We start from the raw sequence: 13,946 nt of genomic DNA, 5'->3' as shown, positions 1-13,946 counted from the left end.
AAACTCAAAATGTTGACAAAAATATAGTCTAACGAATAAAAAAAATAAGAAACGAAAAACTCCACAGGACCAAAGAAAATTACTAAGACATGTAATACTGAAAAAAAAAAACGGAAAAAACAAATACGCGTCTGGGGATAAAAATTAAACAAACCAAACCACACTCAAAGAAATAAATGTATATATAAACAAAACAAAAGAATGGACAAAAACAACAATCCGTTAAAAAAACTCATTTAAATCCATTAAAAAACTCATTTAAAACAATCACAGGCTTTTTGCGCAGAATAATAAAAGTTTCGGTTAGTTTCAGTTTCAAATCATGAAAACAGCTCACCAAAACCTCAACCTATCCTTTATATTTGACAATATTTGATTAACTTACAGGTCCTTACTTATTTTTATTTAACTGAACTGAGTTGTAAATTATTTATAGCCTCGCGCTGAATTCATCTCCCGCTGCGAAAGAGAGAGAGAGAGAGAGAGAGAGGCGCAGCGCATTTTGCCTGATTTTAATTAACAGTACATTTGTTGGCTTTAGTAAGTTTAATAACATTAATTTTAGTATACTTGTCAGATCTTATTTATAAAAACTTTTTTTAGAAGACAGAGGTTATTCTGCGCGCAATGCCGCGCCGCTGCGCCAAGCACCACTTTGCGTGCCTGACATTTCAGAGTGCTGGACGAGATTTTAATTCATGAATTAATATATTTAATATTTTAATAAATTTGCCCTGGTGATAAGAAACGAATGCTAACATATAGCTTTATATTTCTGTGTATTTCAAATGTTTTAAGTTTTATGTAATTGACGGGCAGCACCACGCGCCAGATTGACAATGTGCTTTATTTTTCAGATATAAAAGTGAAATTCAGTTAAATAATAGCAAAGTTAACTAAAATAAATTTATGTTCAGTCAAAGTTATTTTCTCTTTTAATTTTCCATTTCAAAACTCCAGCATTTGAGTGAGAATAAGCATCTGTTGAAATTTTTAAACAGCAGAATGCCTAGTTACAGTTATTTAGTCTGTGTACTAAACATAAATATAAATCCTTATAACTGACAGAAATAAATATAACTAATAATAATTTATAGTTACAGTGCCGATTTTTAAGTATATATATTTTTTCATAGTTGATTGCTGAAGGCTCTGGGTGTGGTTTATTTTTATGTGGTAAAGATGTGATGGTATGGAGTATTTTGGAGCGCAGGGTGAGCAATCGCGCTAAGCTTTTTTCCGCCGCCAAGATAGAAACACGCCAGAAATTTACCTCAACACACATCATTTCCAGACCACCACGCCCATCGGTGTTAATATATTCCAAAGTCCAACGCTATTTTAAGGACGCGTGCAAGGCCTAAAAATAGACTGTTGACGGGTGGCAAAGCGCCACGCTACACGCCTTGCGTGGGGTGTATGATAGGGCTCTTTGTCTGTATGCGCAAAGTTTAAAAAAAGTTCATTCAGCTGCTAAAGTAACGTGCAGTAACGGAGTGTCGAAAATGGTAACGGCGTTATAGTTACAGTCATAGTAATTAGTTAGATTACTCCTTACTGAAAAAAGTAACGGCGTTAGTAACGCCGTTTATTTTAACGCCATTACTCCCAACACTGTCGTCTGGATTAAACTCCCGCTCCAGCCAATAACAGTTCAGTTCTGTCCCGCACGCAAGATATTCTGACGGGACCCGCGAGAACAGAAGTGGTTAGAGTGAGGTGGAGCTCTGGAAAGTAGAAAAAAAACGAATATCCGAATACCAAAATTAAAAACCGAATACCTACTCAACGAACGAATATCCGAATACCCGAATATTCGGGTCCAGCCCTAGTCTTCACCCTCCTGGTGCTGGGGCATTGCTAGTGGTAGGGGAGTGCTGCTCAGTGGCTGGGATAATCAGCATTTTAAAAATAAAAATAAAAAAACACTAATTTTAGGGTCATTCAAGTTGCCTTGATACACATGTTCATGCTTGCCAGGGTGTGATATCCTCAGTGTTACAATCCAACAGCTCCATAAGTTCTGAATAATAGAAAATACACATTTTTTGGTTTTCTCTGGTAAAGGACACAAAACTCGACTGTAAAAACTTATTTCACACCTTTGTTCATGCGGAAGTCCTCCTGGCTATTTTTCGTGTGTTGTGCTGGCTCTCACGCAGGGTCAGATCTAGCTTTTGTTCACACTTAGCCTCTTTAGTATATATTTGGAAATCCGTGAAAGATTGACAAAAACATGAAACAGTATAATCGGCTAATATGATATAATTCTATTATTATTTAACTTAGTAATTAAATATGATTGCTCTGGGGTGCTGGTTGACATTTGTTCTTTGTTTGTATGTGTGGCTCACAGGAGATCTGCCTGTGTGACACTCCTGTCATCATGGCGCTGGTTGATGGGCCGACAGGCGAGAACGATCACATGATCTGCGTGGCCTATAAACACCAGTTCGACCTCATCAACGAGAGCACAGGAGATGCATACAGATTACATCATGTAGACTCAAACCGGGTAAGAAAAACAAACTGCACACACATACACACAAGTGAATGGGGTCGATGAATATGTGGACACACGTAATGGTTTGTATTTATGGCTAATGTGTGCAGGTGAATTTTGTAGCAGCCATAGACGTGTATGAAGACGGGGAAGCTGGATTACTGCTCTGCTATAACAGTCAGTGCCTGTTATATCTACTATCCATTGCTTTTAGGTTTTGTAACGTCCTGCCTAACACATCCTAATCACTTTACTCATAGATCTCTGCGCCTATAAGAAGGTGTGTCCGTTTAATGGAGCCACGCCCATGATTCAGCCCAACTCTTCAGACTTTCACTTCAGCTGGAATCAGATGCCCAACAGCATCGGTGAGTAGCCATAGCAACACTAACCCAGCTCCACCCCCTGTTACCACAGAAACGCTATCACTATGCGTCGGGCCTCTGTGGCCTCTGGTTCCTGTGCAGAAAATCTCCACAGACAGTTTGAGACATGTCACGCATGCCAATGTGAAACCTGCTAATATTGCAGCATTGACACTGTGTTACCTGACAGACAGTCTGAATAGATTTCAATACTGTACGTTTAAACAAACCTTTATATCAACATGTTATCCTGTGGTTTATTTCTAATTCATTAAACATGTTTCAGCTACATTCAATTTGTCAAGCTCTACACACCGAAGTTGTCAAAAGTATTGACTTTCATCACTTAGGTTAAAGTATAGATACTAAGGTTTAACTCAAATAAAAAGTGTAAAAGTGTAAAACTACTGATTTCAAAACTACTTACAGTATGAAAGTAAAAGTAATGTAATGCGAAAAATGTAATTAATCTCTTGAGACCCTGTGTCCTCATTAGTGGGCATTACAATCTGCCTGTCTGCACCATGATACTTAATTTTTTTATATGTTGACTCTTTGACCTCATATGGAGACACTGCCCGTGCCATCTAGTGGTCACATGACAACATTACACTCAACTGATTGAAAACAAGGTCGCAGGAATTCCAGTCAAAGGTTTTTAAAGTCAGTCCAGACAGAAACATGGACCAGGTAACAATTGTATGTTTGAAATTAGTTTATTTACTTACTGTACCTTTCAAATTGCAAGGATATAAAAAAAAAAGTTAATTTAGGTCCTACTAATCAGAAATAGCTAGGAAAAATGCAAATGCACACCATGCAAAAGTTTGGGTCTTAGGAGGTAAAAAAGTAAAATAAGTAAAAAAAAACTTAGGCCGCGCCACCCGAGTTCCATATCACATCACTACTGAGATTTGTAAACCAATTTGGGTTTTAGCCAATAATATTGATTACAAAAAAGGTGTGACTTTAGACTTTATGACTTTCAGTTTGTGTTTCATTTACCTAATATGTTTTAAAAGGTTACCCTCAGAACTACTTTAGAAGTATTTTTGTTTGTTTTAGTGTGTAAAAGGACAAAAAGATATTACACATATAAATTACATATTGTGTTGATTTTTATAAACACAGTCTTTGCTGCAAGTTGTTGGCATCAAGCTGTCTCAGCATCACACAGCCTGTACAGATGTATTGCTGATGATGCTCTGTTATGTCTTTTTATGTTTTACAGTGTGTGCATTCCCCTACATTCTGGCGTTCACCACCGACTCCATAGAGATTCGACTGGTCGTCAATGGAAACCTGGTGTACACTGCTGTGGTTCCTGAGCTCCAGCTGGTTGCGTCTAGGGTTAGTGCAGTGTTTGAACACAAACAGAGGCTTGTTATGAAGAGATGAATTGATGATCACATTTGCTTTGGATCTGCTAGATAAATGAAACAGAAAAATGGACTATTAACAGCAAATATCATCCTTCTTAAATGCTCTCCCTCTCTCTCTCCTTGTAGTCTGACATCTACTTCATATCATCAGCTCCAGTAAACTCTGCCTCTAACTGTAGCTCCAGAGACACCAGTTCCCAAAGCTCTCCTCAGACACCAACAGGATATGAGATGCCCATTTTCCCCTCTCCCCTTGGAGATGGTAGGTTTTTCTTTCATTTAAAAACTTGTTGGAATTGCTGCTTTCCTGTTCATATGGCAAGCTGTTTTGTTTTTACTGTTGACTACATCAATAGTTCTTGAATATGTCTAAGGGCATATTGTGGACAATAATTGCTACTGCACGCCAAATATATCTTTTTGTTTTATTGAAATGGACCAGCGTCTTGTCTTATTAGTAAAGCTTTTCTGCATTTTTTTTCACCATAATGTATTACACATGTAGTGCTAATCTGTGACACTATAGGTAACTTGTAAGTGGGTGTGGGATAGCTGTGAATTGTGAGTGGTTGGCATACAGTTAATTTTTAGGTCTACCATTTTTAACAAGTAACATGTTCAGATAATTCTGTTTAATAGAGTAGATTTAATAAACTGACAAAATGTAAAAAAAAAAAAATAAAGTTTTGGATAAACACGTTTTATAACATTTCATTAAAACATTAGAGACCATATCTTTAAATATATTTATGCCCATGGGTGTGGTGGTATGGAAATTTCTGGTGTGTTTTTATCTTGGCAGCAGAAAACACAGGTGCCCCACTGACAGATTTAAACCATGACAACAGTTTGATGTCAACTGTCAGATGTTCATTGCTATCTTGGCGATGCAGGTGCGCCACAGGAATAAACAGAATACAGAATAAAATAACATTGCTATTCCCAGAAATGGCCTGCTGGTGCACCTCCACAGCGGGAACAAGCAGGTCAGTTTCTTCTGCTGAAAAGCACAGAAGAACTGCACTGTTAAAATACCAGTCTGCAAAAGTCAGAGCACACCTGACTCTTAAAGGGAATGGCAAGTGATTTATTTTCAATTATGGCCAAAACACACCCATGATTAATAAAAGAGAATTACTACATGCCTTTTGCATGTTTCGAACTCTGCAAGGTGTACTTTTCCCATCGTTATGATAGCAAAGACTTTCTGACACGCCATTAATTAAGCTGTTTGGTGCACAGTTGACGGCTCGCTAATAGAACACTAAAATAAGGCCTTAAGTGTCTCACTATTTAAATAATTTAGAATGTTTTTTAGGTGACCAAAAAGTTGTGGATCATACAATAAATGAGTCTGGATAGGACAAAATACTCACACAAACAAGAAATTGCATTAAATTGTTTCTGTTTTCACTGTTTTTAGATAGTACAGTGTATATGTGTGCGCTGCTGAGCTTGCACTATACTCACTTTATTTAACTTTACTCTTATTATACACATCAGTATTTGGCTTTTTAATTTATTTTAAGGATCATTGTATTTCCCTTAGTTTGCTATTATAAAGATGTGTTAAAATAATACAAAATCATAGTTCTAACAATATTATTTGTTTCCCAGTATATTCCACCCATCTTTAAAAACTAAACTGCAAAAACAAGCAGTCTGGCTAAGTGGAGCAACTCCAGTAGTTATTAATTAGTTATTGTGTCCCCTGTTTGAGAACCGCTGTATTCTCTTTTTAACATGAGCATGTCTGGATTTTTATTAATGTGTTATGTTTTATTAAAGTTAAGATTTTACCTGTATCTAGATTATGGTAAGAAGTTTATGTAGTGTTTGTCTGTCTGTTGTTCTGTCTACATTATTATTTAAATTAGTGTGTGGGTTGGGGTGGTGTAATGCTCTTTTCCATCCCTGGTCCAGATTGTATTCGGATCCCATATGGCACCAAGCTTTCCCTCTACATGTCTAAAGACTCTGAAGGTACTGCGGGGACTTGTGCTTTTGCCTACGCTTCCCATACTGCCTCACTAACTTGCACGTTGCCACGGAAACTCACCCTGGTTTTGTTTTCATTTACAGATGCATGCTGACAGAGCATTGAGAAAATGTTCTGTGGGCACAATGTGTCCCTCTATTCCTCAGCTGCTGAAAGTGAGCGAGAAATATATAGAGAACAGACAGAGAGAGAAAGAGAGAGGTAGAGAGGGATGAACAGGAAAACCAAAAAATGCAGGTTGATCAATGGAAGAGGGACACATTTGCAGCAGCATGACCTACAGATCGTTATCTCACCATGGATACTTTTGTCAGAGCCCCTCTTCACATTTAGCCCCGTGAGGCTGTCTTCTGTCTGTCCAAATAGACAGCCTGAAAAGAGGTTCTGAGGGGTTGTGACAAAACCCACATCCTGGTACTTAAACCAACAGCAAGTCACGTGCAACTGCCATCTCTGCATCATGGGGCACCATCAGAATCAGCTATAAACACACATATAGCCAAATATAGTGCATACATGTGCTAGTGCACTTTATTAGGAGATCATAATGTTGTGGAGATTTAGTATTTTTAAACTGACCCATGATGCAGAAATGGATGAGGTAGATCTCCATTTCTTCCAGAAATTGCATGCTTTCACTGGCGTTTGGGTCAATTCATGAATGTTTTTGATGTTTCTAAGGAAAACTCATTCTAAAATTGAACTGTATTAAAATTCTTGGAATTTAATTCACATTTGTTTTTTTTTAGTATTTAGAGTTCTTTCTAGAAAACTGATGAAATGTGAAATAAGCATTATTTCAGTTAAATTCAGCAAATTCAGAATTGACCTACGCTTTGGCTTGACAACAGATATTTCTGTGTTAAATAAACTTTTTTCAGGTTTCTGATTTTTCTTTTCAGGGGAAGGTTTTCTTGCCTTTGCATGCATTAAGACCATGACCGATGTTATTGACCGTTTTGTTTCTCTTCAGGATCCAACTCCCTTAAATGCCCTTTATTTTTTTTTTACTTTGTTATTTGTGCATAGACACTACTTGTATTTTGCACATACGTTTATTGATTGGTTGTGCAATCACATCAGGGTTGGTTTATTGAACAGTAATACTACCAGTTGTGATTCAGAGCTTTTTGGAGAATTCTTTTGCCGTTTTTCTACTGCACATACCTACACTAACTGACTCAACTCTTTTCTGTTGCTTCTCAGTCTTAGTATCTGCTCCTTTGTGGCTCCAGGCGAGCTGACTAGGGACTAAAATGTAACCTGTACGACTTGCAGAGCGATGACTGGCTAGAAAGAGAGTCTTCAGTCTATACAAAACAATAGAGACATCTATCAGGTGCCAAGTACCCAAAAGCAAAAATACTTGAGTTAGTGAAGGTACTATGCAGTGGAAAGACACTATTTGATTTTACTCCAGGAAAAATAGTGGGGTAGTAGTGACCTCTAGTGGAAAGGTTTAAAACTATTCTGCTTAAAAGGCATGCCACGATTAAAAAAAAACATTCAGCAATTCAGTTAAATCCAAGCAAGTTATAAAATTAGATCTTTTTAAATCAGTGGTGTTTTGATAACCTTTGATGGATGTGGATGTTTTTTTTTCTGAAAAAAATCAAACAATCAAATAAAGCTGTGCATATTTGTATTTATAATTATCTATTTCACCCTACGTGTGTTAAACAGCATTGCATGTGTATATATTTAATGTGAACACTGTAAACAGCATCATATAATACATAGATGATAATTACCTGCTGTGTTAAACTTTCGTATTTACACCTGATTCTCTCCTGCCTGATTTACTGAACTCACTGTTTTATATGATTTCTCCTGATTTCAGCTGAAGCTCCCTCCAAACAAATCTATAAGATTCCACTCAGTAATCTTGTTGGGCGAAGCATAGAGAGGCCTCTTAAGTCCCCACTGGTCAATAAGGTGCTGACAGCCCCTGGTTCTGGTGTGATAGCTCCTGCCCCTATGATCGCGACCACACCCTCTCTCTCACTGTCCCGCATGGAGATCAAAGAGATCGCAAGCCGTACACGAAAAGAACTGCTGGGTGAGTTGGGTCTATCTGAGTGTGTGTGTGTTTGTGTTTTTACAAATAGGAAGCAGCACTAAAAACAAGTATAATCTTTGTTCATCCGTCTTGTATTAAAAACACACTGTAAAAGCATATGTTTCAGATTTTAGATGTTATGCCTAATTAAGGAAGAATTAAATGTGAGTAACAAGTCGTATGCTGTTTGAATTCTTAGTAATCAAATATTCACAAGCATTTTCCAGAAAGCACATTAGACAAACTGATAGAAACCTATGGAGTTAAATCAGTGTCACCAGAACCTGAAACAAAAAAACATGATTCTTGAAAATAAAGAGTGTGTAATCTGGTGTTCTTGAAAAATTTACCTTCAAATATTTAGATATTTAAAATTCAGGTATTGAAATTTCAGATAAGGACTGTTTTAAAAAATTCAGGTACAAAATTTTTAAGTAAAAAAAAAAATCATGTAGCAAAAAAATAATTCAGGGATTAAAAATTCAGGTTGTAAAAATTCAGGTTATAAAAATTCAGGTCGAAAAAATTCAGGTTATAAAAATTCAGGTTGTAAAAATTCAGGTAAAAAAAATTCAGGTCGAAAAATTTCAGGGAAACATCCGGGGTACACAGAATGACCAATCAAGCGCAGAGCTAATCGAGCTCACAGCGGCCAATCACAACACAGCTCTGAAGCCTGTGGGAGCTGCGTCTTTTTTCACCTGTGGAGAAGCTCCGTGGCAGCTGCTTGGAGAACACAGCTCCTACAGTCGTAAGTAAACTATAACTTGTTTACTCGTCCTCACGTTTGTAAAAACTCTTAAAACTAGTGTTTATTGTTGAAATGGTTGTGTGTTCATGATTGGAAGTGGCTCAGAGCGCGAAATTACGTTAGGTTAGGAGAGGAGAGGGTCAAGTTAGCTAAGTTTAGCTTAGTTAAACCTAATTTAGCTTACTTTAGCTTAGTTAAGCCTAGTTTAGCTTACTTTAGCCTAGTTTAGCTTACTTTAGCTTAGTTAAGCCTAGTTTATCTTAGTTAAGCCTAGTTTAGCTTACTTTAGCCTAGTTTAGCTTAGTTAAGCCTAGTTTAGCTTACTTTAGGCTAGTTTAGCTTACTTTAGCTTAATTAAGCCTAGTTTATCTTAGTTTGGGTTAGTTTAGGTGAAGTGATGTGAGGCAAGGTGAGGTTACGTTATTTGAGTCTAGTTTAGCTCAGTTTAGGTGAGGTATCTTATGTGATGTTAAGTAGCTGGCATTGAGACTGGGTGACTGGATGAAAAATAAACAGTGGGTAAATTAGCTATTTCATGGATTTGTAGAGCGTCCTCTTATCTCAGTGGTTTAATTAATTATTTAAGTTCATTTAATTAATTATGAATTATTAACAAGTAATGTTGAATCATAGCATATTTGAAGTACATGTTATACACATGCATCTTGTGCAAACGTTTAGGCACAATTGTGTTGCCAGTGATGTTCAAATGTTTGCATAAAACTGTTATTATTATTTGTGTTATTTATAATTTTACTGCTGACTACGGCAAAAAGATTTCAGGAGAATAGTTACTGTATTCTAAACATATTAGGGCTGTACCCGGCTCAGGATTTTGTCAGTCAAATTGGGTTTGTCCATCAATACCAACGGTTCGACTATTTGTTTCCACCCACCCATAGATTATTTAGCAATCAGTGTATCAAATTGCACGTACCAGTTCTGACGCATTAAGAAGAATACTGTAAACAGTCTGCATTGCAGCCTAATTTAATTACTGACATATCCTACCAGACAACACAAGTGTATTTATGCTAAAAAAAAAATGAGTGCTTAGTGTTTCAATTATTTGCATAAAAATGTATTCTGTTGTGTTTTGTAGATTTGTCTGATGTTTGCAGACTCTGGGGAAACCACTCCACATCATGCTTTGGAAGCTGCTTTGCCTCCTAAATGGGTACAAACGAAGTTTAAAACATTTTGTTGCCAATAAATGACAGTATCTATTTTATGTTCTTTGGCTGTCACCTACTTGTATTGCTAAGATAAGGTCAGAACAGTCTGATATAATGTACAAACAGTAGTATGAAAAAGTCTGGGCACCCCTGATCATTTTCAAAAATGTTCTTTATAAGTCGTTGGTAGTTTGGATCAGCAATTTCAGTAAAATATATCATAAAGCAGATGAGAAGACAGTGATATTTGAGAAATGAAATGAAGTTTATATGATTTATTGAAAGTGTTCAATAATTCTTTACAAAAGCCAGGTGCAGAAATTTGGGCATCCCAAAAGAAAAATTACATCCATATTTAGTAGCTCCTTGTTTTGCAGATTAGCAGCCTATAAACACTTTCTGTAGCTTCCAATGAGAGTCTGGCTTCTGGTTAAAGGAATATTTTACCATTTTTCTTCATTTCCAGTTCAGTCAGGTTTAATGGTTTCTGATCATGAACAGCCCGCTTTAAATCACACCACAGATTTTCAATAATATCCAAGTTTGGGAACTGAGATGATCATTCCAGAATGTCATACTTGTTCCTCTGCATGAATTCTTAAGTAGATTTTGATCAGAGTTTAGTGTTTTAGAGTCGTTGTCTTTAAAAATATTCCCAGTACCTGCACTCACCATACAGCCCCGCAGTATGATGGAACTGGCAAATGTTAATTTTTTTCCCTCTTCCCCACCATGCACACCGTCACTGATGTTTAAATAACTCAGTTTTAGTTTCATCAGCCCACAGCACCGTATGCTAAAATTAAACTGGCTGTCCAAATCTGCTTTAGCATACCTCAAGCGACTGTGGCGTGTGCACAGAAAAGGCTTCTTCTGCATTTCTCTCTCATACAGCCTCTACTTGTGCAAAGTGTGCTAAATGGTTTGAAGATGCACAGTGACTCCATCTTCAGTAAGATGATGATATAGGTCTTTGGAGCTGGTCTGTGGGTTGACTATGACTGTTCTCGCCATCCTTCGTCTCTGCTCCAAACTGTGCCTGTGGTCTTCCCTTTCCTCACTATGTTTCTCACAGTGGAAACTGACAGCTGAAATCTGAGCTTTTTGCATCCTTCCCCAAAAACATGAAAAATCTTTGTTTTCAATTCATTTTATAGTTGTGTTTTGAGGCTGCCATGTTGCCACTCTTCAGAGAAGATGTAAAGAGGACGAAAAACTTGCAATTGGCTACATGAACCCTTTCTGATAATTAGATTCACTTGTGTATGTAGGTCAAGGGTCAATGAGCTTACCAAACTAATTTTGTGTTCCAATAATTAGTGCTAAATATATTAAAATCAATACAACAAGGGTGCCCAAAGGTATCCATCTGCCTATTTTTGTTTAAGGAATAATTACACACTTTCTGTAAAAAATAAACTTAATTTTACTTCTCAAATATCACTGTGTTTGTCTGCTATATGATATATTTAACTGAAATTGCTGATCCCAACAACCAATGATTTATAAAAGAAAATCATGAAAAATATCAGGGGTGCTCAAAAGCTTTCATACCACTGTATTTGATTTTTTTTTTCATTCGTTATTGCCTGCAATGGATGCGACAAGTGCTTCCATCATTCCTGTGTAGGAAACCCACCTGAAGAAGAGGAGTTCCTTTGCCCATTATGTAAACATTAAATTGCATATACACTGCTCAAAAAAATAAAGGGAACACTCAAATAACACATCCTAGATCTGAATGAATGAAATATTCTCATTGAATACTTTGTTCTGTACAAAGTTGAATGTGCTGACAACAAAATCACACAAAAATCATCAATGGAAATCAAATTTATTAACCAATGGAGGCTTGGATTTGGAGCCATACACAAAATTAAAGTGAAAAAACACACTACAGGCTGATCCAACTTTAATGTAATGTCCTTAAAACAAGTCAAAATGAGGCTCAGTATTGTGTGTGGCCTCCACGTGCCTGTATGACCTCCGTACAACGCCTGGGCATGCTCCTGATGAGGTGGCGGATGGTCTCCTGAGGGATCTCCTCCCAGACCTGGACTAAAGCATCCGCCAACTCCTGGACAGTCTGTGGTGCAACGTGACATTGGTGGATGGAGCGAGACATGATGTCCCAGATGTGCTCAATCGGATTCAGGTCTGGGGAACGGGCGGGCCAGTCCATAGCTTCAATGCCTTCATCTTGCAGGAACTGCTGACACACTCCAGCCACATGAGGTCTAGCATTGTCCTGCATTAGGAGGAACCCAGGGCCAACCGCACCAGCATATGGTCTCACAAGGGGTCTGAGGATCTCATCTCGGTACCTAATGGCAGTCAGGCTACCTCTGGTGAGCACATGGAGGGCTGTGCGGCCCTCCAAAGAAATGCCACCCCACACCATTACTGACCCACTGCCAAACCGGTCATGCTGAAGGATGTTGCAGGCAGCAGACCGCTCTCCACGGCATCTCCAGACTCTGTCACGTCTGTCATGTGCTCAGTGTGAACCTGCTTTCATCTGTGAAGAGCACAAGGCGCCAGTGGCGAATTTGCCAATCCTGGTGTTCTCTGGCAAATGCCAAGCGTCCTGCACGGTGTTGGGCTGTGAGCACAACCCCCATCTGTGGACGTCGGGCCCTCATACCATCCTCATGGAGTCGGTTTCTAACCGTTTGTGCAGACACATGCACATTTGTGGCCTGCTGGAGGTCATTTTGCAGGGCTCTGGCAGTGCTCCTCCTGTTCCTTGTTGCACAAAGGCGGAGGTAGCGGTCCTGCTGCTGGGTTGTTGCCCTCCTACGGCCTCCTCTACGTCTCCTGGTGTACTGGCCTGTCTCCTGGTAGCGCCTCCAGCCTCTGGACACTACGCTGACAGACACAGCAAACCTTCTTGCCACAGCTCGCATTGATGTGCCATCCTGGATGAGCTGCACTACCTGAGCCACTTGTGTGGGTTGTAGAGTCCGTCTCATGCTACCACGAGTGTGAAAGCACCACCAACATTCAAAACTGACCAAAACATCAGCCAGACAGCATAGGTTCTGAGAAGTGGTCTGTGGTCCCCACCTGCAGAACCACTCCTTTATTGAGTGTGTCTTGCTAATTGCCAATAATTTCCACCTGTTGTCTATTCCATTTGCACAACAGCAGGTGAAATTGATTGTCAATCAGTGTTGCTTCCTAAGTGGACAGTTTAATTTCACAGAAGTTTGATTTACTTGGAGTTAAATTATGTTATTTGAGTGTTCCCTTTATTTTTTTGAGCAGTGTATATTGACGTCCTAAAAAGTGACTGAGCTAATTCAGGTCCAGGTAGTTTGTCCCAGTAATCTCACAATTAATTATATGGAGTTCAGTGATGAGAGCTTTCAGACAGGTGTCTTTATACTGCACTCAGCTGATCCCCATTTCACTAACTGAGAGACTAGTAACACCAACTACCTGAAATTGGATAATTAATACTTTTATACAATCACTTACGTTTTATATATCTATACACTGACATTTTGTGTATTTGACCACTTAAGCCAAATGTGATAGACATTGTACTTTTATTTTATGTAAATAAATGTGTAAACCCTTCAACTAACCTTGTTTAATGGTTCTTTTTCATTGTCTCCATTTCAAACTGCAAAGTTCTATGTTTAGAACACAATATTATTTCAATCTTTGTCATTATAAATCACAGCACATAAAAACAGATGGAAACTGT

The 13,946-nt window shown here is 38.2% G+C and overlaps 1 protein-coding gene across 6 annotated transcripts in view; it reads left to right on the top strand.

Annotated features, from left to right (window-relative positions):
- The window catches only part of garnl3 (GTPase activating Rap/RanGAP domain like 3), a 103,521-nt gene that overhangs the window by 84,441 nt on the left and 5,134 nt on the right, over nt 1–13,946 (top strand). For 4 of the 6 annotated variants that reach the window (XM_007258103.4, XM_007258102.4, XM_007258104.4 and 1 more), the window contains exons 23-29: nt 2,357–2,515; nt 2,614–2,680; nt 2,764–2,871; nt 4,100–4,218; nt 4,377–4,512; nt 6,174–6,233; nt 8,090–8,308. In XM_007258103.4, the coding sequence (XP_007258165.3) occupies nt 2,357–2,515; nt 2,614–2,680; nt 2,764–2,871; nt 4,100–4,218; nt 4,377–4,512; nt 6,174–6,233; nt 8,090–8,308 (868 nt within the window). The remainder of the gene's footprint in view (nt 1–2,356; nt 2,516–2,613; nt 2,681–2,763; nt 2,872–4,099; nt 4,219–4,376; nt 4,513–6,173; nt 6,234–8,089; nt 8,309–13,946) is intronic. The other 2 variants (XM_007258106.4, XM_007258105.4) reach the window with 1 other exon arrangement.

The sequence above is a fragment of the Astyanax mexicanus genome, chromosome 1, assembly GCF_023375975.1.
Source record: "Astyanax mexicanus isolate ESR-SI-001 chromosome 1, AstMex3_surface, whole genome shotgun sequence".
NCBI classification, from domain to species: Eukaryota; Metazoa; Chordata; class Actinopteri; order Characiformes; family Acestrorhamphidae; genus Astyanax; species Astyanax mexicanus.
The sequence above is the reverse complement of the archived record's forward strand: the minus strand, read 5'-3'. Positions and strand labels throughout refer to the sequence as shown.